We start from the raw sequence: 27,991 nt of genomic DNA, 5'->3' as shown, positions 1-27,991 counted from the left end.
GACAATTACTTCAACAATCCGAATTCGAGTTGGTTGACTAGCTGGTTTAATTCTCTCAACTTCTTCTCAGATTACCAGTGATAAATGTGATATAATCTATCCTATTGTTATTGATTATGACAAGTCTGCTTTTTAATCCTAATAAAGGACCTTTGACTCTTGATCATGATCGTAAGTATGATGACAATAAATCAACAATAAAAAATAAAAACATTTCTTAATGGGTATTGATTGGGGACTAATTATTGTATCCATTATACTGTTATTAGTGTTTTGATTGACATTCTTACAGGCTAGTGTTAAAGGAGCTAAATCGCTAACATCTGGGACCTAGAAATTGACAAAAGTGGGTCGCAACGCATATAATACTGTAATATGAATGTATATAATCTGATTTACATTCAATGGTTTCCGTTTTTACTCCAATTTCAAATCAGTTATGTTCGGCGAAATAAGTCAGCAGTCTCAATTGAGTGCAGATTTCTAGCGTCTGGTTATTCCAGTCTACATACGCCGTTTGATTTGGTGCAATGTGTCTAGCCTCGTCCCTCGAGTCTCTTTTTACAACTGGGGCTGAAGCGCATTATGGTACACGATTCGTGTATCAATGGTAAAATGTTTATTTTGTCTTAAATATTGGATATCAAAAGCCCATCTTATTCCGGTCACAACATCAATGTTGATTTAATTTGACAAATAAATCGTGTTTTCAATGTTGAAGATTTTGGATGATATAGAGTTAGAGACTTAGCTACTTTAACAGAACGAAATGAGTCAGTTATTAGGGAAATTGTCAGTTGAGTGTCAATTATTAGCACCAGGTTGTGTGTTGGGGTATCTTTCGAAATCACCCAATCAGTTTTAAACTACAGTTTGAGTAAAGGGAGTGTCTATTTTGCCTGCACCGGCAAAACTTCCGTTTACGCTATTTTGCCGTTACTTCCATCACTTCCGTTCGACATGTGCTGTTGGGCAATTCTTGATATATTCCACCATTTTGACTACTCCGTCTTTCAAGTTCGGCGCAGAAGCACGATTTTACGGGAAAAACAAAAAACACCGACAGTCTTAGTACTTAAATTAAAAACCCAAATCCGCAGAAATGCACCCTCGACCAAAATAGAATAATATTCTAAATGCTTTTCTACTATTTACATTTATTATCTTATTTTCTTTTAAATGTTTCTACCATAGAAATTCAAGAATGGCTATTTCGTCCCTTTATAAGAAACGGAGAAAGAAGTAATGCTAGACAAAAGATGAATAGAACTGTTGGATTAGGGTTAGGGTTTAATGTCAGACGGCAAAGTAGCCCACGAGTTGAAATAGCTGGCATCATTGCCAAAGCGAAAACTGCTAAGTGTCAAACGGAAGTGAAAATGAACCAATCAGAGCGCGACTGCCGGCAAAATAGACACTGCCTTGAGTAAATTAGTTATATGAATATGGCTTAACTAAACTCTAAAGAAGCAAAAGAATGGTAATTAAGAAAGTGTGTTGTGTGTTATGTAGCTCTCTACCTGCACTCGAGAAGGCTTTTTTTTAAAAAGCTGCCTATTCTTGGCTATCTGGAGGGGTCGGCTTAAAATCGACATGCATAATTCTCGAGATCAAAATAGTTAAAACTGGTTTGTTTTATGTGTGAATACAACACTATCCTGTCTTAAAATCCCCATCAATTTTGAACTAGTTTAAATATAAGCATCTGAATGGGCAATAAGGGACATGAACAAAGAAACAAATAATAACAGTGATCCATGGTAAGGCTGATAAGAGAACTTTGGTCTGGAACAAGGAAATATACTACAGTACCTTACATTTTTGGTAAAGTAGACATGAATAGGCTACATCTATCTCCAGGTTATGCTGCAATTTGTAAGTGGAAATATGAATTGTGTTAACAAAAAAAAATATTGATAGATTTAAAAAGTTTTACAGCTGGTACATGTAAAAATTGTCATCAGCATGGATGCATGGAGGTTCTAACTTCAAAGTCTATTCTTGCATACTGGTTTCAGGTTTCCAGAAATAATAGGCTGATCAGTAATGCCACAATGTTTTCCCAAATTATAAAGGGCATGTTACATGAAATTAATTTTGTATTTACACATTGTTAACTTTTGAAGCTGTGTGTGAGTGGGATATTGGGGACAAATTAAATTGTTCTTTAATCTTAAGTGGCGATCCTTATGCTTGTCGTGTACTGTTCCAATTTTTTGTTTGTTAAATAGGACAGATAAATTATTAAAGTAGAAAAAATATAAATTTTGAACTTTTGCACTGCATTAGATTTGACTAGAGATTTATTATACTAGAAGGCTTCATTTTTAATATAGAAATAATTAAGTGTCTAAATTATTTAAAATTCTCTCTTTATATGATTGATATTGTCCAGTCTTACGAAGACTATATTGCTGAACAGTTATGGTATTTACATAAATCACCTCGTCAATCTCTTCTAGGAATTATAGGTACGTCAAATAAATTCATATTCTCTCTAGCTAGCTAGATTAATCTTTTTGTTGTACCTTGCTCAGAATTGTATTTATAGCTAGAGATTATTTGTCTGAATTTTCATTTGCGATTAAATTTTAGTTACTTCAGTGTCGTTGCATGTTATGTTTAGTAGCACTGCTTTTGTTATTATAAATGTAATTATGAGTCATCAGATGTTATTTTGTTGTCTTCAAATATTTGCTGGACTTGGTACTTTTGTGTATAGATATTGTAATTGCACGTGTTGTCCTTTGAAACTATCTGATTTGATTCCCCCCAAATTTGTTAGTTTGACTATTCCATTCAGTTATACTGCACATGTATATTATAGAGCATTTGTTCTAATATGTTGTTTGTACAGTGTATGCTTTTTATTTGATATATTTTATTTACATTTGGTCCGAAAATTAAAAGATTGACCAAAAGAATCAATGACATTTCTTTTTAAAATATGGTATCCAATATTGAGTGTCCTTTTGTATACACACCGTTAAAGATCTGTGACAAAATAAACTATAACACATATTTATGAAAGAATAAATACCAATTTGGCCAAATAAATTAGTAATTGTTCTTCCATAAGTATGTGTTATAGTTTATTGCACTATCAAGTTATTAAATTCTACTAAAGGATTAATATCTGTAACACAATGTTACTGTGAACAAAAGCCGAGACAACACCCTTAATGAATTTTACTTAATTGCTGTTTTTGAAGTCCTTATTAAGATATTTTTTGCCTTGAATTAAATTATAGCCTAGGTAGAAGATTACAGTATGTAGGGCTGCGAATCGCTTTTCAGTTGACTGAGATCTATCAGTAAAGCTTAATTATCATATCAATAATATAGTAGTCTGCTCAAGTTAGTGGAATAAAGAAGTGTGTTTTATTAAGAGCCAGATTTTTCATTAAGCACATGTTCTATGAAGCACCTGTATTATGTTGTAAATATATAGAGCTGACTATACAATAACTCATGTTAATACACCATACACGGTTGGTAGGAAACATCATATACACATTATGATAACATACTTACTTTGAATTTTAACTGGTTTTAAACCTTGAGTTTAAACCTTAGTTCATCACTGGTTAGATCATATTACTGACTGTGTCACTCTTGTTTTTGTCAAGTTTTTTTATTTATTTGTTTATTAGATCAGTGACTTTTAAGAGGAGATAATAAATTGTGTTGTCAAGTCAAGTTATATTGTTTTAGAATTCCAAGTATGGATATGAATAGCTTTTATGGAATGGTTAAACCTTTGTGGGGATCTTTTGTGTAGAAAGTCAAAATTATGAAATCTAAAATTTTCGAAACTTAAATACTTTTTAAATCACTTAATTTGCTATTTTGAATAAGGGTAAATGATTGTTGTGCCTTTGTGGTATATTTTGTATGGAAAGTAGAAAGTTTGAAATCTAAAATTTACGAAACTGGAATACTTTTTAAATCACCAAATTTTTTCTTTTGAATAAGGGTAAATGATTGTGTAGGCGTAATTTCAGTTTTACAAAAAAAATCAAAGTATGTCATCATGCTAATTTAAAACTCTAGATCAAATTTGGTTTAAAAAATTCAACATGTTTTACAGCGCAACCGAGAGATTTAGCTACAGAGAGACGTATCATGGATGTTCCAATGCATCTGAGAGATTTTCGTTACCATGGGTACCCAGAAGAAAGTTTTCAGAGGCCTAAAATATCTAATAGTGAAGAACAAAAGACCAGGAACAGATTTGGAGGAATAGATTATTTATTTAAATCAAGTAAGCATAAACTTTGATTTAACACAAATATTCAGACTGCGACATTGTGATTTTTGTTGTACCTGACAAAATGTCAAACAATAAAAAAAACGTAGTACCAGACATTGTTATACACCCATATTACAATTTGGTTGTATATTGTTGTCACCCTCGTCCCTCGGTCCGTCTACAATTTCTTATGAATAATGTACAGACTACGATTATTATCCAATCTTTTAAAGTTATATATGATGTTCTTAACATTAGTAATATGAAGAATCCTAGTGAAATTCACCAAGTTCTGTTATTTGCTTCAAGAGTTATGGCCGTTGTTTCCCTTTGTAGACCATTGTGAATGCTCTAATGGCAAAAGTTACCATCCGATATGTATAAAATTGATATGCATTATTTAAATCAGTAACAAGAAGAATTCTATTGAATTTCAGTAATTTCTTTTTATAACTTCAAGTTAACTTTGTTCTGGACTAAAAATATCAATAGAAACACTGCATATGGATAAATCAGTGCTGGACAAAATGACAGACACTAGAGGAACTGTACAGAGCTTTGTTTCTTCCTGACAATATCTGTGACAGGTGCCTTGCAGGATTGAAAATATTCTAAATGTAGACGAATTAAATTAAACATACATTATGCAAGAGCTAAATCTGCCTATTGCAGGTCTTTCTTTAGCCCTGAAATGTTATCTAAATTATTAGACATTAACTAACTTATCCAGACCATAATCAACTCTCAATGTCAATGCTCGCCTGTGATGTTTACTGGAATAGAATCCCATTTGCTGCTCCACTTTCATTCTTGATTTAATCATGAAATGGATAATCAAGACTATGTTTTTTATCGTACCGACTTTAGTAATGATGATCAAGGCTAGGCCGAAAATTCAATCGCTAAAATCTCGGTTCAGAGTGGAACAATTTGACTGAAATTTTCAGCAAATTCACTTTACATTATCTAGTTTTTAACTATTATAGTGAGAACTGCCAGCTCTTCATCTAATATCTCATAATGTATTTTTTAATCTCCCGACTTCAGAAAATTTTCCTTTCCTTTACAAATTACATCCATAGTGGAATTTATTCACAATGAGTTATAATGCTACTGATTACTGTTAGTCTCTAAATATCTGAAAGTAACCCAACATTAGCTGAACAGATTTAAAGTTACAATTTCATATTTTCTAAGAAAGTCAAAACATAATTATTTCTATGTCTTTTGCTCAATAGGTTGTCAACTCACTATTATATGATCATAGGTTATCTTTCTCACACTTAAAAATCTTCACACCAGAAATGATAACACAATTACCTCCCTTGTTTTCCTATTCCGCACCATGGAATAGCTCTCTTCAAACGTTTGAATTTGAAGTTGAAAATTATATTTTTGCCAATTTCTCAACTAGCAATAGTAAATTATAGGATTATTCTTTAACAAGGTAGGACTGTTTATAGATCCATCTATTTTAGGGCTTTATTTTAATACATTTTAAAAATATAACTTAAAAATATGAAATTGTAACTTTAAAGTTACTAAGGAAATCTTAAAGTAGATTTTATTTATTCAGTGTTTAATATTAAACCAAATACTACCATGGGGTCAGAAATACAATATCCCAGTACAAAGAGTTGAATAGCCCCAAGTCAATCATTGACCGTAATTTAATATAATGTATACAAGTTTTCTGAAAGCTGTCTATTCAATTTTTATTCAATTAAAACATGTAGTATTGTGGCTTTTACACGTCAATAATAATCTTATATTACTAGAGGCTTTTATAAAGTGAGAATATTTACACTATATATTGTATTAAAATGTTTAAAGAAAAACTCCTCTTTATTCACAACTGATCAGGTATAAGTTTAAAGCACATTTTGATTTCAGCTCAAAGGTAGTATGTACAGTATCAAGCAATAAATGTTGTCTTATAGATGCATTATAATAATAATAGTTTATTCGCACTTACGGGGGGTTGGATGGCTGAATGGTTACCGTGCGCGCACTGTATCATAAAGTCTGTCATTGAGTCGACTGGCGTGGTTTCTAATCCCCGGTTGTACGTGACAAGGAGTAGGGTCGCCTATCCAACCTCGTGGGTTTTCATCGGGTCCTCCAGTTTCCTCCCACTGCTAAAGACCCCTATGGGCAAGCGAATTATTGAAATAAAATTAAACCATATGTTAGTCCCAAAATGACCTAGTTTGTGTCGAGTGGACGTTAAACCCAATTTCTCTCTCTCTCTCTTTATTCGCACTTACATGTACAAGCACGAATATGGAAGTTACAACAAACATTTCACATTGTGATGCATAACAATATCAAACTAAATATCTTACAAAATAACATTAATTTTCAAGACGTGTGGTACATATTAATGTTGATGTAATCGTCAATATTTAATGTTACATATCACTTAACAAAGCTAAATATATATTCCACTTTTCTCAAAGGCATTCAATACAAAACTTCCAACATTTTCTGTGAGATTTAGAAAAAGAGCTGATTGTTCTTGCTATAATAGTTTAAAGGCTCAATACCACTCTATTCTGGTCAACAAATTGTACTATTTTACAATATTCCAATTAATTGATGATACAGATTTCATCTTAACACACATAATTTAAAAAAAATGGAAAAATTTAACAATGATTTGAAAAGCCTGACGTAAAGCTTTTCAAATACCGGTAAACAGAGTCTTGATTATCCATTTTTAAATTAAATTATTAGATAGAGATCGTGTTTCAATCCATTCAAAATCATAAGCGTCCGATGGTTTAGAGAATTAATAATTTATATAACTTTTAAGGCCAAAAGAAAGACCTGCAATAGGTAGATTTAGCTCTTGAATAATGTATCTTTAAACATGCATTATGCAAGAGCTAAATCTGCCTATCGCAGGTCTTTCTTTAGGCCTGAAATCTTATCTAAATTATTAATTAGACATTAATTAACTTATCCAGACCATAATCAAATCTCAATGTCAAGGCTAGTCTTCGATATCGACTGGATTAGAATCCTATATGCTGCAAACGCTCATTGATAATTAAATCAAAACAATGGATAATCGAGACTATGCTTTTTAAAGTACTAACTTTAGTAATGATGAACGAGGCTAGGCGGAAATTTACAAAGGTGATATCTCGGTTCATAGTTTTTAACTATTATAGTGAGAACTGGCAGCTCTTTATCTAATCTCCCATAATGTATCTTTAAGTTTAAGATGTAAAGGTATTTTGTTTTGTAAATAGAGTACCAAGCAATCAATGTTGTCTTAAGGTTATGACATAATGTTCTGTATTTGCATGTGCTATGAGAAAAAAATTTCCAGGACAGTGGCAATTCTGCCTATCCTTCCTTAATTCCAACTCTCATTTACAAGGGTGGAAATCAGTTTTATGCCTTTCCTTGCACCACTGGGAAACCAGGCTGGAAAATCCTGAGGAACTTTCTCTGCCAACACAGATCGAACCTGGGACCTCTGGGTTTGACAGCTATACCTATGGAGCACCACAACACCGCTATTTTAAGACTAGCATTAAACAAGGTAATATATATGAATAAATTATTTTTATAATTATTACTTTTAAAACAGATGCTGTAGAAACAAAGAACACTACTGAACAGAATCAAGAAACGAATAAGTGTAATTGTTCTGATAAGCAAAGAAAGTGTAATTATTCAGATAGAATTGGAAAGTGTAATTGTTCTGATCAACCCAGAAATTTTAATTGTGCTGAAGGTAATGAAAGATATCCACCACAAGAAGAGACACTGTTTGGTACTAAAATACCAGTTGTTATAAATAAAGATCCGCCAGCCCCTAAAGTTAAAGAACATTTTGCAGAAAAAAGGTGAGGCACTTGTTTTATGTTGTGTACGTCTTCTAAAAATTGGGGATCACGTGGCTAAGTGGGTAAGACGCTGGCTCGCTAGCCTGGAGGTTGGGTGTTCGATCCCTGCATTGGCCGAGAAAGTTCATCCAGATTTTCCGGCGTGGTTCCTCCTTGTCAGTGATGCAGGACGAAGGGCCTGAAAAGGACAGCTGTCTAGTCCTTTGGATCATACGAAAAACCGAGGTCCTGTGTATACATTGGAATGCACGTAAAAGATCCCTTGGCAGTTGGAATTCGATATAAGAGTAGGCAATAGTGCCGCTGCCCGGGCAAAATTTCCCTCATAGTACACTGTATGGCGTATGACCCGTCTTCATTAGCCCAGCATAGGAGCAGAACAGTAGGACGTTAAACCCCATTTCATTTTCATTTCTTCTAAAAATTGGCTACCTCTCTATTTCGAATAAGATCTTGAATATCCAGTTACTATTCTGTAATCTCTTTCCATACAATCATCCAAAGCGAACATTTACAGTTAATAGATAATCTGAGTCCTGTGTACTTCATATAAATGCCATTGAAACAATTGCCAAATGGAGTTTCATGTCCGCTTGAGTTCATTTTTTCATGGAATTGTATGCATGGATATAATTTCACCTCATTTTTCTCGTATATTTTATTTGTGTGTTCAGTGATATGTGGAAGGATTGTTATAAGGATTGTTTTGTTTTTAGGCAGTTTGAATTAGAGAAGATAAAGAGAGAAAGAAGGGAAGCCGAGGAAGATATTAAAAGATTTAAAGAAGAACAAAAAAGAAAATTACAAGAAGCAGCTGAAGATAAGAAGAGGGTAATTGAAATCATTATTTACACGTGTTCCTTTATCTAAAATATTAAGCAATATAAAAAAACTTTTGGTTCTCCGATTATGTATAAGTGAAAATGACCCCCAAAAACTGCTCTCGTAAGTGATTAAATTATCCATAATGTTTTCAATTTTGTATGAAATCCTTTAAATTTGGGATTTGATTTGTAGAATGTGCATATCTATATATTTCCATGCCAACCGTATTTTGTAATATTGACAAAATACATTCATGGCAGTGATTGGTATGACCATTTTTGTTAAAATTTCAATTATCCATAGTTTTGTTACTTTTTTTGTGAAAACATTTTAATTTTAGGTATGATTTTTGTAAAGTATGTATATTTCCTTGTCGGTTAATCAATACTTGTCAGTGATTAGTAGGACTGTATGTGATCAAATCATGCCATTGATGCTAAGACTTAAAGTAGCTAAGTCTCTAACTCAATATCATCCAAAATCTTCGACATTGAAAACACAAATTATTTGTCAATTTAAATCAACATTAAAGTTGTGATCTTACCGGGAAAAGGCAGGCTTCTGATATCCAATATTTAAGACAAAATAAACATTTTACCATTGGTACACGAATCGTGTACCATAATGCGTTTCAGGCCCATTCTAACAAGGGACTCGAAGAACGAGGCTAGACATTCAACAAGTCATGTGAAACGGTGACGGCACTTCATATCGGGAGAGTATGCGCAATAAATACTATGTAGACTATCATTTGATTCATTCTGACATATTTCGCCAAACGTAACTGATTTGAAATTAGAGTAAAAATGGAAAGATTGAATGTAAATCAGTTTATATATATTCCTATTACATTATGCATTACGACCCATTTGTGTCAATTTCTAGGTCAAAAATATTAGCGATTTAGCTCCTTTAAGTTCTACTGGATTTCAGTTGAAAATACATTTTGAGGCTGCAATAGATGACCTAGATAAACATGAAGGAATAAACATTTAAGAATGAATTAAATCCTGCCTATGATATTGAAGCTTAGAGTTTTAACCTTAATATAAATATTATTATTGTTTTGACAGGAATATGAACGAGCAACCAATTATTATATCTGGGATTCTAGAGCAACCGGACACGGAGCACCTAAGGTAATTCATTTATCTTGGTTTAAACATAGTAACTGAATTATTGAATAATATAAACATAAGATGAATATTGGCTGTAAAACAAATCCCAATAGATTTCCCCCCCAAAATCAAAAAATATATTTTAAAAAACGTCTCCATTAGAAATTTTGAGCGGTAATCTTAAATGTTAAAACTGTAAATACTAGTAGTAAATAAACTAATGTACAATTGGTCATGTCAGTATCCTATAAAAATTGTTATTAAGTCAAATCATTATAAAGACTGCAATATTTGCGATTTATTGATCAACCACTGTTACTATCTAAGCTCTGTTGTATCTGATGGATGATTTGATTTTCAGGGAGATGGAGATAATAGAAAACAGAAGTTTATTGAAGAAGAAACCACCCCAAAAGATTCTTTTAGAGATCAGGATTCATCGGTATGCAGTTATTAAAGTTCTTTTAAGAACATTTCTATCAGTCCCTGTAATATTTAGCCTAGATTAATTTCATTAGATAGGTAAACTTAAAGATAAAATTCAATTTTAATGTTATAGCCTTACCTAATTCTTATCATTGAGGTAGGGGGGAATCACGTGGCTAAGTGGGTAAGACGCTGGCTCGCTAGCCTGGAGGTCGGGTGTTCGATCCCTGCATTGGCCAATCATTCAGATTTTCCGGCGTGGTTTCCCCTTGTCAGTGATGCAGGATGGAGGGCCTGGCAAGGACAGCTGTCTAGTCGTTCGGATGGGACGAAAAACCGAGGTCCCGTGTACACATTGGCGTGCATGTAAAAGATCCTTGGCAGTTGGAATTTGATATAAGAGTAGGCCGTAGCGCCGCTGCCCGGGAAAAATTTCACTCATAGCACACTGTATTGCGTATGCCCGTCTTCATTAGCCTAGGTTAGGAGCAGAACAGTAGGACGTTAAACTCCATTTCATTTCATATCGTGTATAGGTAGTTGTTGCATAAAGAATTAGGCCAAGTTAATTTTGGGTCCAAATAAATAAATTGGAACTAGGATACTGTTCCGTTGTCCGGGCAAAATTTCCCTCTTAGCACACTGTATGGTGTATGTCTGCCTTCATTAGCCCAGTTGGAACATAACCGTAGGACGTTAAACCCCATTTCATTTCATTTCTAAAATTTATTTTGGTTGTCTATCCTGAAAAAACTTTATTGGTTTTCTAAGGTAATCACAAAACTTAATGTGAGTGTATGTTTTGTTGCCTGGCAACCTGTGTTATTATTGTCGTATAAATTTTGATATTGTATTATTTATAGTATCAAAATAATAACTAATATTTTATCAGGAGGTTAAAAGAGCTTTCCTATATACTCCAAAGGTAATTAGTTTTAAATCCAGAGTCAACAGCACTGCAACCTGCACATCTTATTATAGCACCATATTATCATTAATCATCTCCAAGTGTCCTCTTTCTGATACATCTTATTTCTATATCACTTTTTAAGACTGGCCACACTCTTCTTACAGTAATCTTATGCATTACAATCTTTGCATTTAAAATTGTTTTATGCAATACATGCATGTTTAAAGACGATATCTTCTAGCGCATTTTGTAAATTACTCCAGGCTTGCTATTAATTTCATTTTTCAGCTTTTGTAGCTTGATATATCTTGCAACTTATTCATTATTTCTCTTTTCATTCATATGTGTGTGTGTGAGTTAGTTTTATTTAACGTCCGCTTCCACCGAGGTGATATCGCAGACATATGTTTGTTTGTTGGCCTTATATAACATCCAATATTATTGTAGTACACTTTTATTTACATTGTGTATTAAATCGGGGTGAAGATTCTGTATTATAAATCAGGGTGGATATTGTGTATTGTAAATCAGGGTAGATATCGTGTATTGTAAATCAGGGTGGATATTGTGTATTATAATTTATAAATCCAGGGTATATTCACTGTATGTTTAATGTTTGTGCAGAATACACTTGCAATACCAAGTTGACTAGTGTATATTGGTCTTTACAATAAACACTTTTAAACATTGTATATTATAATGGGTGGTCTTTGTATATTTACATGTAATATTATACAGTAGAAAATTGATATATTATGACTGTTTTGTGACTTCTATATTTGTATTTTTTGCTGGGCAGTTGTGCAGCACTATCTATTTTAGCATTTTTTTCTGAAGGAACTTACTATTTTAATTTGTTTTAATTTTATTTATTTTATTCTATATTTGAATTAAGTCTTATGTCGAGTAAAATAAAGTGGTGTTTGTCATCTTTTAGATATTTCTTATTTTGATCATTTTAAGGTGTGGAGACCCGATGGATTTAATGAGAATATAGGAAGACATGGGGGTTCTGGTGCTCCACTTAGAACTGATTCTGGGTCAGCTCAAGCTCAAGTTAAGATGCACCCCTCAATACATTTCCAACCAGATAAAGAAAATATTCCACAGGCTTTAAATGAACAATTAAGATACAATCAAAATTCACGTCAACGAGATCAGTACGGTCAAGATTTACGTAAGTATCACAATTTTTTTTATTTATTTTTTGTATAACAAAGTTCCATCGAAAGGTTACTGTGTCTAAAAATAAGTTTATAAAAAGGATATTCCTTTGTTTATATTTACAATTTTGAGAGTTTAACAATAAAGTATCGGATAATTTGTTAACTTAAATGGATAAGTAATATCTCAGTTTGGGGAATTGGCTGACCGAGTGGTCCAACATATTGGCTTTAGGTTGTATGGTCTGTCATTGAGTCAAGTGTTGTGATCTCAGTTTTGTATGTGACTTGGAGTAAGGTTGCCTGCCTAATCTCATGGGTTTTCTCTTTGGTTTCCTTCCAATTATAATGATCCCTGTGCACAAGCAAATTATTGAAATAGAGATATAACGTATTACCTGGTCAGTGTAATGTGGATGTTAAACCTCATTTCTCTCGCTCACAATTCATTTATATTATCGTTATTCCTGACTGTCAGTTTTGTATAAATATCACCCTTGCTGGATCCCGATGTTAGCCACACAAACAAATGAACAAACATGTTAAGCTAATAACAAGAACTTAGGAATGTATGTGTTGTTTGGATATAGTTTTAGTTATTTTCCACTGTTATCAAATCCATGTAAAATATTTATTACAGATTATAATTTTTGTGTTATAGTTCCTTAGATTATTTGTGGGGTTGGATGGCCGAATGGTTAGCACGTGCACGCTGTATCATAAAGCCCGTCATTGAGTCAACTGGTGTGGTTTCGAATCCCCGGTTGTACGTGACAAGGAGTAGGGTCACCTGTCCAACCTCGTGAGTTTTCTCCGGGTCCTCCGGTTTCCTCCCACTGCTAAAGACCCCTACGCGCAAGCGAATTATTGAAATAAAATTTAAAAACATGTAAGTCCTGAAATGACCTAGTTTGGGTCGAGTGGACGTTAAACCCCATTTCTCTCTCTCTCTCCTTAGATTATTTATTTTTAAGGCAGGTTGGATGGCCAAATGGTTAGCATGTGCGCGCTGTATCATACGGCATCTCATTGAATCAACTGGCGGGGTTTCGATTCCCCTGTTGTACGTGACAAATAGTAGGGTCACCTGTCCAACCTCGTGGGTTTTCTCCAGGTCGTCTGGTTTCCTCCCACTGCTAAAGACCCCTATCATTTTTTATCCTCTAAACTTTAATTTATATATTTCTCTGATTTATTTAGGTTATTAAATTTCATTATATCATATAATTATATTGAGCAGAATTCTTTATTATTTATATTGAATGAAAATTCTGTTATTTTAATGTATTAATATTATATTTCAACCATTGCGAGGTGTAGAAAGAGATTAAAGATAATTAACAGGTATAACTATATAATCTAGTTATTACAGTGTGTATATGTATATATAGTTTATACTTATATAACAAGATTTGGCAGGACTTGGAACTAATGGTAATATTGTTTGGGTTTATGATGTGCTTTGATAAAAATTCTGAGGTGATGTTAGACAAGTAATTTTGATGATATAATATAAAGTAGATTACTAATTAGAATGATTTTTAAAAATAGTTGATTATGATACATGAGGTATTAAATTATGAGATTTGCATGTGTATGTTACTCTAGTTCAATTACTAAATGCCATTGAAACAATGTATATATGTTGGTACTACCATATAACAATTGTTTATAGTAAGTGATGTTATTGAGAGATGAACAACGGGTATTACTCCAGAATATAACTCAGGTACCAGAGCTTAAACTGTTAGAATCTCAAAATTATATGCATTTTCAACAATTAGGATAACAAAAAGGCTGATTTATGATGACAATGTTTTCCAGCTTGTATAGATTGATTGCTTCATTAATATGTCTACAATATAACTAAAGCATAACTTCCTGTTTGTATCCCCTCCTTCCTTCTCCCCCTTCCCTTTAACAAACTAATATAGACTCATTGATTTATTTGTGAAATGAATATAAATGATTTAAGAATCACCTGTTATGGTACTGTAATAAGTATGATATGTAAGTAAGAATGTCTAAATAAACCAAGGTATGCTAAGAATTTACCACACAGCCAGGTATAAAGCTCCTGTACCTGGAGTTCGTAGTTCGTACAACCAAAATGATAAAAAATCTCAATGCGATTTAATGATATAAGCGGATTATTATCAATAGTGATCATTATTAAGATAATCAGACCCATCGTGACCTGCTGATCACCGTGATTAAATATTAATATCTTGCGGTAAACTCCATAAAAATAACCCCAAGTAATGAATTCAACAAAAATAGACTATATAGTATATAATAGATTAAAGATTTAATCCAGAACATAGATTTGAGTACAAATGCCACATTGCTTATCTAAAGGGTTTATGGAGGTAGGTTGAGGTATAAGATTATCAGTAGGAGTGGTTGATAAGATTTAGGTGGATTAGAAAGTTGTATAACATGTTATAACAGGTTGAATAAGTCTGTTATTGTAAATCTTACTGTAGTTAGGTTGTGATAAACATTACTTCATCAAGGTTTGATAGTTGGACAAACTGTGTAATTATATTGTTGGGAAGGTGATTTGGTGTGATCTCTGGATTTTGATAAAATATATTTGTGTGGATTTTATATTTTAAAAAAAATAAATTAATTATGGATTATCAGAATGAAAATAATGGTAGGTAATAAACCTTGTTAACCCTTTAGCATGTGGCACATGTATTGGTTAATCTTAGAGCACTAGCTATGAGCAGTCTGGATGCTAAAGGGTTAAATCAAATCCATGCATTACAAGTAGTTACAACATCAAGTTTCATTAATATCAGCAATGTAGACAGGTTCCAGTAGACAGAAAAATGGCTATTTCTCCATAATTTTCAAAAAAAAAAAAAAAATTATCTTGGCTGAATTTTGCAATTACAATTTTTTCCAGCTTTTTAATTGGCAAAAAATTTAAATATCTGTTATGATGCAAAAATGCCTGTTTACGCCCGGAATAAGGCATTTGTAACAGACATTGTCAGGGATGAATACATGCATTATTAATCACAATCCCCGATGCCTGCCATTTGATCATGCACAGATCTGTCTGTTTTCACAAATTCAAAATATCAGGCACTAGTTTATTAGTGACTGGGAAGGTGGGGTGGTCTAGTATTTAACGCATACGCATGAAGTCATAAAGTCTGTCATTGAGTCGAGTGGCGTGGTTTTCAATTGCCTGCTTGTACATGACATAGAGTAGGTACTGTTTCCAGACTCGGTTTGCTTTTCCCCAAGTTTTGTGTGGTGTTCTGCTGTTGCTTCATTAATACAAAATTTACATCTATTTTGAGGTACTGTGTCATCGCCTCAGAAATTAGAAGATAATTTGCATCTATTTTTTTTGGGAAAAAAAACATTTTCCCAATTCATATATTCATCTGTATTTATTATATTAATTTTTGTAAATTGATATGTGCTAAAGAATGTCAATTTATTCCAGCCAGAAATTTATTTTTATAACATAACTTTATCCTTAAGTTGAGTCAAATAATCAAGTAGCAAATATTTTATCTGTTTTGTTTTTTTGTAGTGAAACAAAGTCAAGAAAGACAGTTGTTAAATCAAGAAGACAGAATACGAGAATTAAAACGAGAACTAGAAATGGTAAGTTTGTACTGGTAACAAGTCAATGTTTATTTTTTTAAATGGTAAGTTTTCACTGGTAACAGGTGAATATTTGTAACTTTATCAACTAAGGGATTTAGCCAAGAACTTAAAACATACATTAAGCAAGAGCTAAATCTGCCTGTTGCAGGTCTTTCTTTAGGCCTTAAGTGTTATATAAACTATTAAATTATACATTAATTAACTTATCCAGACCATAATCAACTCTCGATGTCATCTTATGTGTCGTTTTTTTACTGGATTTGAATCCTATCTGCTGCTCAACGCTCATTGATGATTAAATCCAAAAATGGATAATCGAGACTATGTTTTTTATCGTACCAACTTTAGTAATGATGATTGAGACTAGGCTTAAAATTAAAAAACCAATATCTCGGTTCAGAGTAGAGCAATTTGATTGAAATTTTCAACATATTCTATTGATGTTATCTATAGCGAGAACAGTCAACTCTTAATCTAATCTCCCATAATGACTATTTAATCAGTGAACCATTGCCACACTCACGAGCACTACTTCTACATATAAATCATAGTTGACTAATTACAGCAATGTTTTGGATCATTAAAATTTGTTACAATATCCCATACTGCACGCAGCGACCCATCTACGTCATACTTCCCAGAATGTGACACTGCACTGATTACCCGCCATTTAAAACGGTCACGTGATCATTTTGGGGCGGGACTTATCGACTAGACACCGTTTTGTTTAGACAACAGAGTAAAAATAACCCAATCACATGTGTTTTATGTAAACACGCCATGTCGCTGACACTCGCGTAAAAGCGATATATAATATACTATTCAAAAAAAGTAGGGGATATTTGATTTTTAAGTGTTATTAAAGTCACCTAATGAAACTGACGAAGAAACAAATGACAAAATGAAATGAAGTTCACATTCATCGATTTATTCCAAATGATCGTTAGACTAAGTAAGGCACAGACTGACCATTATAAGGGTAAAATTATACCCGGGGTCAAACAGCAAAGTTACCACAGCATCACAACCACGTCAGTAACGGGTAAATCCTCCTCTGTTTGCCAAACAAGCATTGATCCGACGTGGCATACTCCTAATGAGACGTCTAAGGTCATTTTGGTCCAGATTGTCCCATTCCTGTTGCAACGCAGCAGCAAGTTCTTGGACATTGGCAGGACGTTGTTGACGTTGACGTAACCTCTGTCCAAGCATGTCCCAGACATGCTCGATGGGGGAGAGGTCGGGACTCAGTGCTGGCCAAGGTAATGTGGTGATGTTCTGTTGTTGGAGGTAACCTGTAACGATCCTGGCCCTGTTACATCTTGCGTTGTCATCCTGGAAGATGAAACGGCGGCCATGACGTCGTGCGAACGGCACAACATGGACTGCCAAGATGTTGTCCCGGTAGTACTGGCCTGTAACACGCCCTGCAACAACATGTAAAGCCGTTCTTCCAGCAACAGTGATGCCTCCCCACACCATAACAGAACCACCCCCAAATCGATCATGTCTGATGACGTTAACGTCTTGGAAGCGCTCGTTTCGACGACGCCACACCCTCCTACGTCTGTCCAAAAAATCATCAGTGAACCTTGACTCATCTGAAAACATCACATTGCTCCAGCGTCGATTATCCCAGTGTTCACGATCCCTACACCAACGACGTCTTGCCTGAATGTGATGATCTCTCAAACAAGGGATCACGCGAGGACGTCGGGCGCGAAGGTGACCCCTATGCAGTCGATTCTGAATCGTCTGGCCACTCACTCTCACACCAGTGTCTGTTTGAAGACGAGCGCTGATCTGATTTGCTGTGATGACACGATTTCTCAAGGCCAAGGTACGGATAAATCGATCCTGGGCTTGAGTTGTCGCCCTTGGTCGACCTGAGCGTGGTCTGTCCTGTACAGATTGTGTATCACGGTATCTGGACCATAGCCTGCTTATGACAGACTGAGAAACATTCATCGTCCGCGCCACAACCGCCTGTGTTGTGCCGATATGTAGCATGCCAAGGGCACGTAACCTTTCATTTTGGGTAAGCCGACGCATATTAAAATTTGTTTTCTGGTCACTAAAACAATTAAACTGATGTTTCCACCCTGGAATTCAATGCCACAATGACTGTAACATTCAAAGTCAGAGTCGTGCAAATCTTGGGTTGGACCCCCATGATGATCCCAAGCATCACCTGCATTCCATGCGGTAGCTATTGGTGCGTTTGGGCGTCACATGTAACTGGAAATGTTTCTTCTGTTAGGTTCTATAGTGACTTTTTTCGTAGTCATTTGCATATTTTAGTATTATGCCCCCAAAATCAAATATCCCCTACTTTTTTTGAATAGTATATGTGCTATGGGTAATATTGCAATAAATTCTTTACCATTTTAAAATGTCTTTAGAGTTTCAATCTGTTTATCTTTCAAAACAAGGTTAGATACTCCTAAATTTGTTTTCGCAAACAAAACCGCCTCTGTGAAATTATGTTTCATGGGCGCCGCCATATTGAATAATTAGAGGACTATTTTGTGATTCGGCTTTGATTAGTTTGACATCTTTCATCCACACAGCGGCTAAATAAACATATTTAATTTCATTCAATATGACAATAGAAGAGAAATAAATACTTTTAAAAATTTCTAAAAGCATACTCAGTGTTTTCGACTAAAATCGTCGATGTAGGAATTAAAATGTCGGTTAATTAGCTTAGGGCCTATTCTCAGCCAGAGCTAGCTGTAGATAGGCAGCCTAAGTTTGGGATGACAATATCCCTCATTTTAATCCTTTATATTTTTAAAAAGCCTTATACACGATATATTTATTTTCAGTTAAAGGGAGGTGATCCATATGGTAAACCAGGTGGTGGAGCTCCTTTAAAATCAAAATCAGGTAAATAATCTTTTATATATTGAGCTAACCAGAGAGTGACACTGAATAAAACATTGATTTCAGTGGGATGATTGGTTTGTGTATTTCCAGAGTGGAACATACAGTATACTTTGCCTAAGTCAGATTCGTTTAAGTCAGATCTTCGCTCAACTCGGATAAAATCGTTTGGACCCTTTGATCCTGCACGTTTTTCTTATTATGTCTGCGCTTAAGTTGGATTTCCTAAGTCGGATCATTGCTCAACCCGGATCAAAATGTCTGGTCCATTTGATCTACTTCCGACTTTTTTCATTCGCCTAAGTCGGATCGACAGTATGTTCAGAATTTAACTAAGTCAGTTTCATCCCGATGGTCTAAAATGCGGTTAGGTATTCCATGCACAAAGTCCCAAAATACTTTCCCTATCATTTTGACTCAAATTAGCCTATTTAGCAATTTAATAGAATTTTCCTGGAAAATTTGAACTCGCTGTCTACTGTACGATACACTTTCCGGGAAAATTTAGGAAATTTTTCAAAGATGGCGATAAAACGGAAGTTATCTACATGTGCCAAAACGGAAGTTATCTACTCGCACATACGACCAAAAGCTTGAAATGTGCTTTTGAATCAATTATTATCTGGCTCTTGCAATTTATTTCTAATCGAGCTAAGATTAAATTTCGGTCTTCGTCTAACTCTGATCTTCGCTTAACTGGGATAAAATTGGTCATTCCATATATAAATATTCACTGCAAGGACTGTTATGTGTTCACATTTTTGATTGGTTGTCCTGTTACTGTGGGCTGTAACAAACTCGAGATTGTCTTGGCCGAAACATTGTACAATCAGTATGGCCATTGTATGCTATTTTATCAAGATCAACATTCTAAGACATATGATATATTTTGTGCCAGCTGCTTTCAGAACCCTTTTTCTTTCTCTATTTTTTTTTTTTATTGAAATGAAAATACCCTATATGTTAGTCTCAAAATTACCAATGTATTGTGTCAATTCCAGTCCATTCTTTTATTCTACTTTACTTATCTCACTGTCTCTCTATCTGTCTTTCTCTCTCTCTCTCTGAATATAAAGGTAATAAAGTATTAACACGTTTGAAGACCTACCATTCAAAACGTCCAGATGAACTTTACAGAATACAAAATAGAGGTAAAATCACTGGTAGTTTTAAATTTACAGACTGATTGGTGTAGGCACTCTGGTTCTTTTGTCAGTCATCAATGCTGCAGTATTCAATCCTACTAGTTGTATGTGACAAAAAATAGAATCAACCCAAACATCTAAGACTATGTCATGCCACTTATTTGAATCCTTTATTTTTCTCCCAGTATTATAGAGTGCTATTTTGGAGCAAAGAAGCAACAAAAAATATTCCACGTATCTTTCACCTAAAATGGCCATATTACGTTGAGTGAACATTAAACATTGATCTCTCTTTGTCTCTTTCTTAATAAACATTATTTTTATACATCTACTTAATGAAATATCAAAACTTTAATTTTTTTTTTTTACTGTTTTTGTTTTCAGACTCGTTCACAGAAAGGAAAGAGGTAAAGTTTCATTAATCATTTTTTGTGAATTAGTATTTTTTTTTTATATACATATATTTTCAAGCCCTACCTTCACTTGTCATCCTGCAAAGCTGAAAAGGAATGTGTGCCTGCCTATTTGTTTGGATGGATAAAAAAAACAGACTTTCACCTACAGCTGTGTAAACATTGGCATGCACAAAAAAGAACTTTTGACAATTGGGAATTAAATAATAGAAATGCTGCTCCCTGGCAAAATTCTCCAAACTCAAATTGCACACATGAGCAGAGAAAAAACAAAATACCACATCTTGTCTCAAAATGACTAAAACATAATAAACTAACCCCATTCTATTGCACAGTATATCTAAGTATTTGTCTGTCTCATCTCTCTTTTTTTTCTTATTGACCTTTCTTCTGTTACCAGTATTTTTATCATCCTTCTTCTTCTCTTTTCTTTATTCTCTATCTTAATTTATCTTTATTTCTTTCTTCTTTTCTTTTTTCTGTCTGTCCATCTTATAGAGTGATACCTTTAAACCATGGGGACAGGGATATGGTCAGTTATATAAAGACAATCAAGGTTATCCTGTAGCTAGAGGTCTTCGTAATGTTACTTTTGAGGAAGACGTTCGAGTAGATCAGTGTTTCTGTTCGTCCAAACCAGTCAGGGGTAGTAAAAGCATTCATATTTATACCCAAAATGAGGAACCGGTTACCGCAACTGGAATGAATGCGGAAGATGACACTGTAAGCTATATTGTCAGTAACGAAAGTGTTGCTAAAAGTGATTATGAAGAACCATCACAATTTGTTAATGATAGCGAAAATCCCCAGCAGTTTGGTAACAGAAAAGAAGACTTGCGTAATGAAGAGACTACAATAAATGCTCCCTGTAGTCAAGACGATATTAGTAAGAATGCTCCCTGTAGTCAAGAAGAGGAAACTAGTAACATTCAAGTTTTAGAAAAAGATTATTTTGAATCTGAATTTGTTCCTGTATTTGATGAAAATGGCAACATTATTGGATATGTTAAAAAAGTAGGAATACTTTGATAATAAAATTATTACAGAATATGGTGACTGAAAATATTGAAACAGTATTACACTAATTTAAAGTCACAATGAGCTCATGGTATGGGCCATTTTCTTTATCTGTAATTTTTATTTCCACGGAACATGCACTTTATTGTCACCATAACAATTAACTAATACTTTTAAAGTCTGCTGATCGCCAATGGGCATCCTCTGTGCATGATATATACATGCCAGGGGTAATATCTTTTGATAGCTACGGTTCATGTTTTTTATTTTTTAAATACCTAAAATTAAAATTTAAGCAAAAATATTGTCAGAAAAATGCAAAATTTGGATCAGCGGCTTTAATATTTTCTTTCCTCCTCTTTTAAACAAACATTATGCAAGAGCTAAATCTGCCTATTGCAGGTCTTTCTTTATTGGATTAGGTTCCGATTTTCTGTTCGACTTGCATTCATAATTTAATCATGAAAGGGATAATCAAGACTATGTTTTTTATCGTACGGACTTTAGTAATGATGATCGAGACTAGGCCAAAAATTCAATCGCTAAAATCTTGGTTCAGAGTGGATCAATTTGACTGAAATTTTCAGCAAATTCCCTTTACATTATCTAGTTTTTAACTATTATAGTGAGAACTGCCAGCTCTTTATCTAATCTCCCATAATGTATCTGTAATGTATTTCATGCTTTTCATAGGTTTTTGTTTGTTTTTATTTTAGCATATAAATTTAGATCTTGAACAAGAGAAATATGTAGAACCTTATACTCCAAGACGTCGTTTGGGTCTGTATCAAGACACACCAGAACCATATTTTCCGTTTGGTCGTCCGGGTGCTGGAGCACCGTTAGTTGATATAGAGGGGAATGTTATAACATCTCTCAAAAACAAACTAGAAAGAAATGTAAGTTATTATGAATAATTCTAAAACAGTATTCGACCAAATTCTGCATACCAGAAATTCTGTCCCTGATCGAACAATCCCCTTGCGGATGATCAGACCAAATCGGCAAAGGATCGAATCCAAAGAGAGATTTCTATGTACATCTGGGGCAAACTAAATTCCCTGATAATGTTCTGTTTCCTTTTTTAGTATCAATAGTTTCTTCCGATGATCCACATTATGTGGTTGTACTTTGAAAATTTGACTCTGAAAATTACTGAATGTATATATAAAAAGGTTTTTTTTATGAGATGCTGCCTTATAATATACCAATAGTTTCAGGATTTTATTAGACTGAAAATTTTCCATACTGGTATAAGATTAATAAATTAGGTATCTTATTTTAGAAATAAAAATATGAATGTGTATATAAACAAAGATATTGACTTATAATAAGTGAATATCAAATATTAATGAATTATATATTGCAGACAACTTCAGCTGATGATAGAAGAAAGGCAAGGGCAGCTAGAGTATATTATCAGGAACTTAGTAAGTAAATTTATTTTATTAATTTAAAATGCATGAAATCTAATTAAAATTTTACTATCGCCTTATTCCCAAAACCATAACCTAAAATATTAGAAAAATACAGGATTTCTATTGGCTAATGAAGTGGCTTGATTCTTAAAATATTTTATTTAAATTTTCATGAAATCCATATTCTGCAATTTAGTTTTCATGAAAAGAATCTGAAAATAATTATCTTTTAGTTTCATTAAATGTATTTTCCAGAACATCTATTTCCCATGTTATACGATCATGTTACATGTGATACTTTTTGCAGAACAAGAAGAAGCACAGCTGATACGTAATCGACAGGAAATGGAAAATCAGTCTAAAGCACCTGTAAGTACAACCTTTTCTTTTCTTTGAATTATTAAAAATATCTCATTAGAAAAATGATAACTCAATAAAGGAGTCTTGTGGTCTAAGGGGAGACAATATGACTTTAAGGACAAAATGCATGAGTTATCTCCCCTTATAAAATATTGCTGTATTTGACTTTCAAGGAAATATTAAATAAGTCATAGTTGCTGGAATTCATGCAATTGCATAATTCTCAATATTCTAATTTTCAAAGAATTTTGATTTTTTATTTCATCAATTACAGACAGTAAGGCCTGTAATTCATATAAGCCTTTTTTGCGGTGTTTTCATGCACATTTTTGACGGATACATGGAATCGTTCACATTACATTTGTTTTATACCTAGGAAACGTGCCTAAAAGTGGATAATATGAATTTGTATCATTTATATCAAGTATTTATAGGGTTACTTTTATAATTTATGTGACATTGTTTTGTAGGTTGGTGACGTGGCATCTTTAATTAGAGAAGGTCAAGTTGGTAAACCAAGACGAGATCCTATCACGGGAACTTTATTAAATCAACATCTTCCCATATCAGATGTCTCCCATTTTGTAAGATTTTTGTTCTCTTAATAAGTTTCCCGGATTGCTACATACAAGATAATATTCTTATCTATCATTTAATACCGATGCTGAAAGTCGCAAAATGGTTTCCCAAATGAATTTGTCTTTGCCAAACTTATATATTGCATCAATTTATATGTCTTATGGCTCAATGCAAATATTTTGTAGTTAATTTATTTCATTTTTGATATCATTTTTGATTTCCACAATAAGAGTTTTTATGTATTTTGTTCAGAAAATGAATTCACAGTTTCGAGATACTGGTGAACAGAAATCCTATCACGAAGATTTAACAAAACAAGCTGATGATCGACACAGGAATCGTGAACTAAATCGTCTTAAAGATAAACAACTTTCAAAACAGGTAAGAACCCTCCCATAATAATTGTATTAGAGAGATTTTGCAATTTTACGTTTACACAGTAAAACATCATCAGTTTTTGTGACGTATGACATAAAGTATAAGTCATAAAAGTGTGGCAGGTGGATAGCAACCTCCATAACTGTAAGTTCACAACACTTAGCTAAACCTTGTTTAATTTCTATGATCCAGTCTATAATTATTCTCTCAATCGTTGTTTTCACAAACTAAATCCACAGAGAAGACCTTTTCCTCCATGTGACAAAATAAGATGAGACTGAGACAAAACAGGTGCATGCTTTAGTAATCTCATCTTCAACGATCTATCCGTGATGTAGACCTATCAAGATCGTGGACCTAGTTTATGTCCCACCTACTAAGTGTAACTGTTAAGTGTGAATTTAGCGAAACGTCATAATGTACAGTTACCCTTACACTTATCTAAATGTAAGTGTAACTTATGAAACCTCTCTAATAACTACTAATTTATTTTAAAAAAAGAAAAAAAAGAAAAGAAAAATAGATATTTAAAAATGCCCGGTCAGCAATAATTAGGTAGATATTGTGGTATAATAATTATCACTATTTAAATAAATATTTTAGCATTATGATGTAATGGATGAATATTGGGGTAGATGTGGAGGTGGAGCACCTAAAGATCCAGTAGAAAGGAGAAAAGCTGCTTTAGATAATACATTATACTCTCCTGGTAGAATGCCGGTAAGTCTTAACTAAATTATGAAATAAAATGAAATGGGGTTTAACTTAACATCTTACTGTTTTGCACCAATCAGATGTACACCAATTCTGCTCAGACGGCTGTGCTATGGCTAACTCTTATTCCGATTTCCAACTGTGCTGCCAATAATATACACAGGACTTGTTATTTTTTTCTTCTCATCCAAATAACTACAGCCTTTTTGAGCTTGCATCACTTACTTAGGGGCAACAATGCTGGAAAATCCAAAGGATTTCTTTCTCAGGCAAAACCAGGACCTCCTGGTTACAGAGTCAGTACAATATTCACTGGCTCATGGTGCTCACCACAAGATTTTTCAACCCTGTTTCTCAAGGAAAGTTTGTTTAGTCATTTGGATGGGTTGAAAAACTGAACTCCGCCTGTATACACATTGGCATGCGCATGAAAAGAAAATCTTGTGGCTTGGAAGTTGAAGAAAACTGTGCCGAAACAGTGCTGTCTGGGCAAAATTCTCTTTTTTTACATTGCACACATAACCATAATAATAATAATAACCATACACTTGTCTCAAAGTGATCAAAGTATTGTGTTGATGATACATTAAACCCATCCCATTCCATGCAGTAGTCATAAATGAAATAAACCATTTGAATAATACCACCAATAAAGCTTAGTTTATCCTCAGTTATTTGAGGGGTTGGATGGTCGAATGGTTAGCCCGTGCGCGCTGTATCATAAGGTCTGTCATTGAGTCAACTGGCGTGGTTTCGAATCCCCAGTTGTATGTGACAAGGAGTAGGGTCGCCTGTCCAACCTCGTGGGTTTTCTCTATGTCTTCTGGTTTCCTCCCACTGCTAAAGATCCCTATGCGCAAGTGAATTATTGAAATAAAATTAATGACCTAGTTTGTGTCGAGAGTGGATGTTAAACCCCATCTCTCTCTCTCTCTCTCCTCAGTTATTTAGTTCTATAGCTGATTACTGTACAAACCGAACTCACTGTAGCATATTTAAACCTTGTAATAGGAAGATAAATATGTTATATACAAAATTAAGTAAATGTGAATTTATTTTATTAACAGGAATATTACAGAGAAGAAGAGGTAATCCATTTACTTAAATAATTTTTTCTACAGGACGATTGGGGATTTCCCCTCAGTTAATGCTTCCTTGATTTTTACCATATTTATCATTATTTCATTTTTAATTTCAGCCTAGGAAGCCGGAGGAGAAGATACTGCCAAAATATGTGAAAAATGTAGTCAACAGTACCCACAAAAATCATTACGATTATTCTGGGGATACAAGTAGTCGAGATCATCGTCAGGGTGCACCTTATGCCTCATTTCGCTAGAATATGATCTCTATCGAAACTTTGGTCCATTTTGTCAAATAGCTTTTAATTTATTTTATCTAATATTCAGTCTATTTTATCTAAACTTTAATCTCTTTAGACCAATTTATCTAACTTTTAGACCAATTTATCTAACTTTTAGACCAATTTATGTACCTTCTAATCTTTAGACCAAATTATCTAATCTTTAGTGTATTTTATCTTAATATTTCAATTAGTTGTTGATGTCTCCCATTACTCTCATGTTTTGTTATATCTTTAAATTTCTAATCATTATTATCAATTCATCGGGATTTCATATATTATGTCAGCATATAACATTTAAAAAAAAAATCATGAAAATTTGCCATCTTTGTTTTCTCAATTCATTGTAATTTCATTTATTATGTCAGCATTATATAAAAAAGATCATGAAATCTGTAAATTAAGAATTTGAATACTTTTGATTTTGTTTGTTAAACTTTCTTGTTTGTTAGATATTTTTAATTTCTAGATATTTTTTCTAAAATGGCTAAAATTATATATGAAGAATTCCAGTCTATTTTTATATATTTCTTTTCTTGTTATAGTTAAAGATATTATTTAATTTTGTAGAATTGTCTGTGATATTATTATTATAGGTTGTCTTTTATTACGATGTAAACTGTGATATGTTATATATTTATACATACATGTAGTATTATTAATACCAATCTGTTGTATTTAAACCATGGTGTAAGTAATGGAGGTGACTAGCTATGGTGTAATAATGATGTTTTGTATGTTGGATTACAAAGGGGAAGTAACTCTTGTTGGATTAACAATTGGCTATTAAGGGTGTATACTATCAGCTGTTTCTGATCAACAATTTTAGGATGATAGTCACACATTAACATAAACATAGGGCAAAATAAAATAAGATCCTTGGTATAAAAAAATTACAAGGGGTCTTCTGGGAAATTCTTAAGGCCTATGTGGGATTATAGCCGGAGGAAGTAACTCTTATTTGATTAAGAATGGGATATTCAAAATAAAATCAATACCAAAGGTTTCCGGGGTAAGATTTTATAATTTATTGTGTAGATTGTTAATTACCATTAGCATTTGTCCATGACATATTTATTCATATCTTCCTTTATTTGATATCTGTCTCAGTGTCTGCCACAGACCTTACCTGTATTATGCTCCATGATAACCAAGTGTTTGGGTGAGGGTAATGGACAGATTTTCAAATCGTTCCAATGTCTGCTATGTCAATGTCTTCTCATTTATATATATTATTATATGGTATATATTTCATATTTAACTGTATATAAATATTTATCATACTAGCTTATTAAATTTTATCATTCTTTTTTTTTTCCTGTGTTATTGTTTTTTACACATATTTCTATAAATACTCATGCTACCATATACATTGTCACTGTAGTAGGCTAGGGAGTAAACAACCAAAAAATAAAACGGAGCCAAATTTCCGAGAACATCTAATACCACTTCTCACTTTGTATGATATGATGGGTGTTAGATCATAAGCTCTGTTGTTGAGTCAATTGGCATGGTTTTGATTCCCCCACTT

General features: G+C 33.4%; 2 protein-coding genes across 7 annotated transcripts in view; one reads left to right on the top strand and one right to left on the bottom strand.

Annotated features, from left to right (window-relative positions):
• LOC126821466 (translin) overlaps positions 1–27,991 on the bottom strand; it is a 101,356-nt gene that overhangs the window by 6,987 nt on the left and 66,378 nt on the right. The gene's annotated exons all lie outside the window — the stretch shown is intronic.
• On the top strand, positions 6–27,769 carry LOC126821455 (uncharacterized). Of its 6 annotated transcripts, XM_050549880.2 has the most exons (20): positions 6–171; positions 2,396–2,471; positions 4,091–4,264; positions 7,854–8,112; positions 8,829–8,943; positions 10,011–10,076; positions 10,417–10,497; positions 11,374–11,406; positions 12,355–12,568; positions 16,111–16,184; positions 19,016–19,076; positions 20,603–20,625; positions 22,365–22,547; positions 23,018–23,078; positions 23,374–23,435; positions 23,897–24,010; positions 24,258–24,386; positions 24,987–25,103; positions 26,165–26,185; positions 26,296–27,769. In XM_050549880.2, the coding sequence occupies exons 1-20, from the start codon at positions 166–168 to the stop codon at positions 26,434–26,436; spliced, it is 2,010 nt and encodes a 669-aa protein (XP_050405837.1). In that variant the 5' UTR covers positions 6–165; the 3' UTR covers positions 26,437–27,769. The 6 variants fall into 6 exon arrangements, with proteins under 6 accessions (XP_050405837.1, XP_050405839.1, XP_050405840.1 ...); XM_050549882.2 differs by lacking the exon at positions 2,396–2,471; XM_050549883.2 differs by lacking the exon at positions 11,374–11,406.

The sequence above is a fragment of the Patella vulgata genome, chromosome 5 (genome assembly GCF_932274485.2).
Source record: "Patella vulgata chromosome 5, xgPatVulg1.2, whole genome shotgun sequence".
NCBI lineage: Eukaryota > Metazoa > Mollusca > Gastropoda > Patellidae > Patella > Patella vulgata.
This window is presented reverse-complemented; position numbering and strand designations above follow the sequence as displayed.

Bases quoted from the DNA above. Each gene is read 5' to 3' on its own strand.
- LOC126821455 (XM_050549880.2), top strand. The intron at 10,498-11,373 runs GTATGCAGTTAT...ATATTTTATCAG, and splicing joins TTAGAGATCAGGATTCATCG to GAGGTTAAAAGAGCTTTCCT. The intron at 23,079-23,373 runs GTAAGTAAATTT...TACTTTTTGCAG, and splicing joins AGTATATTATCAGGAACTTA to AACAAGAAGAAGCACAGCTG.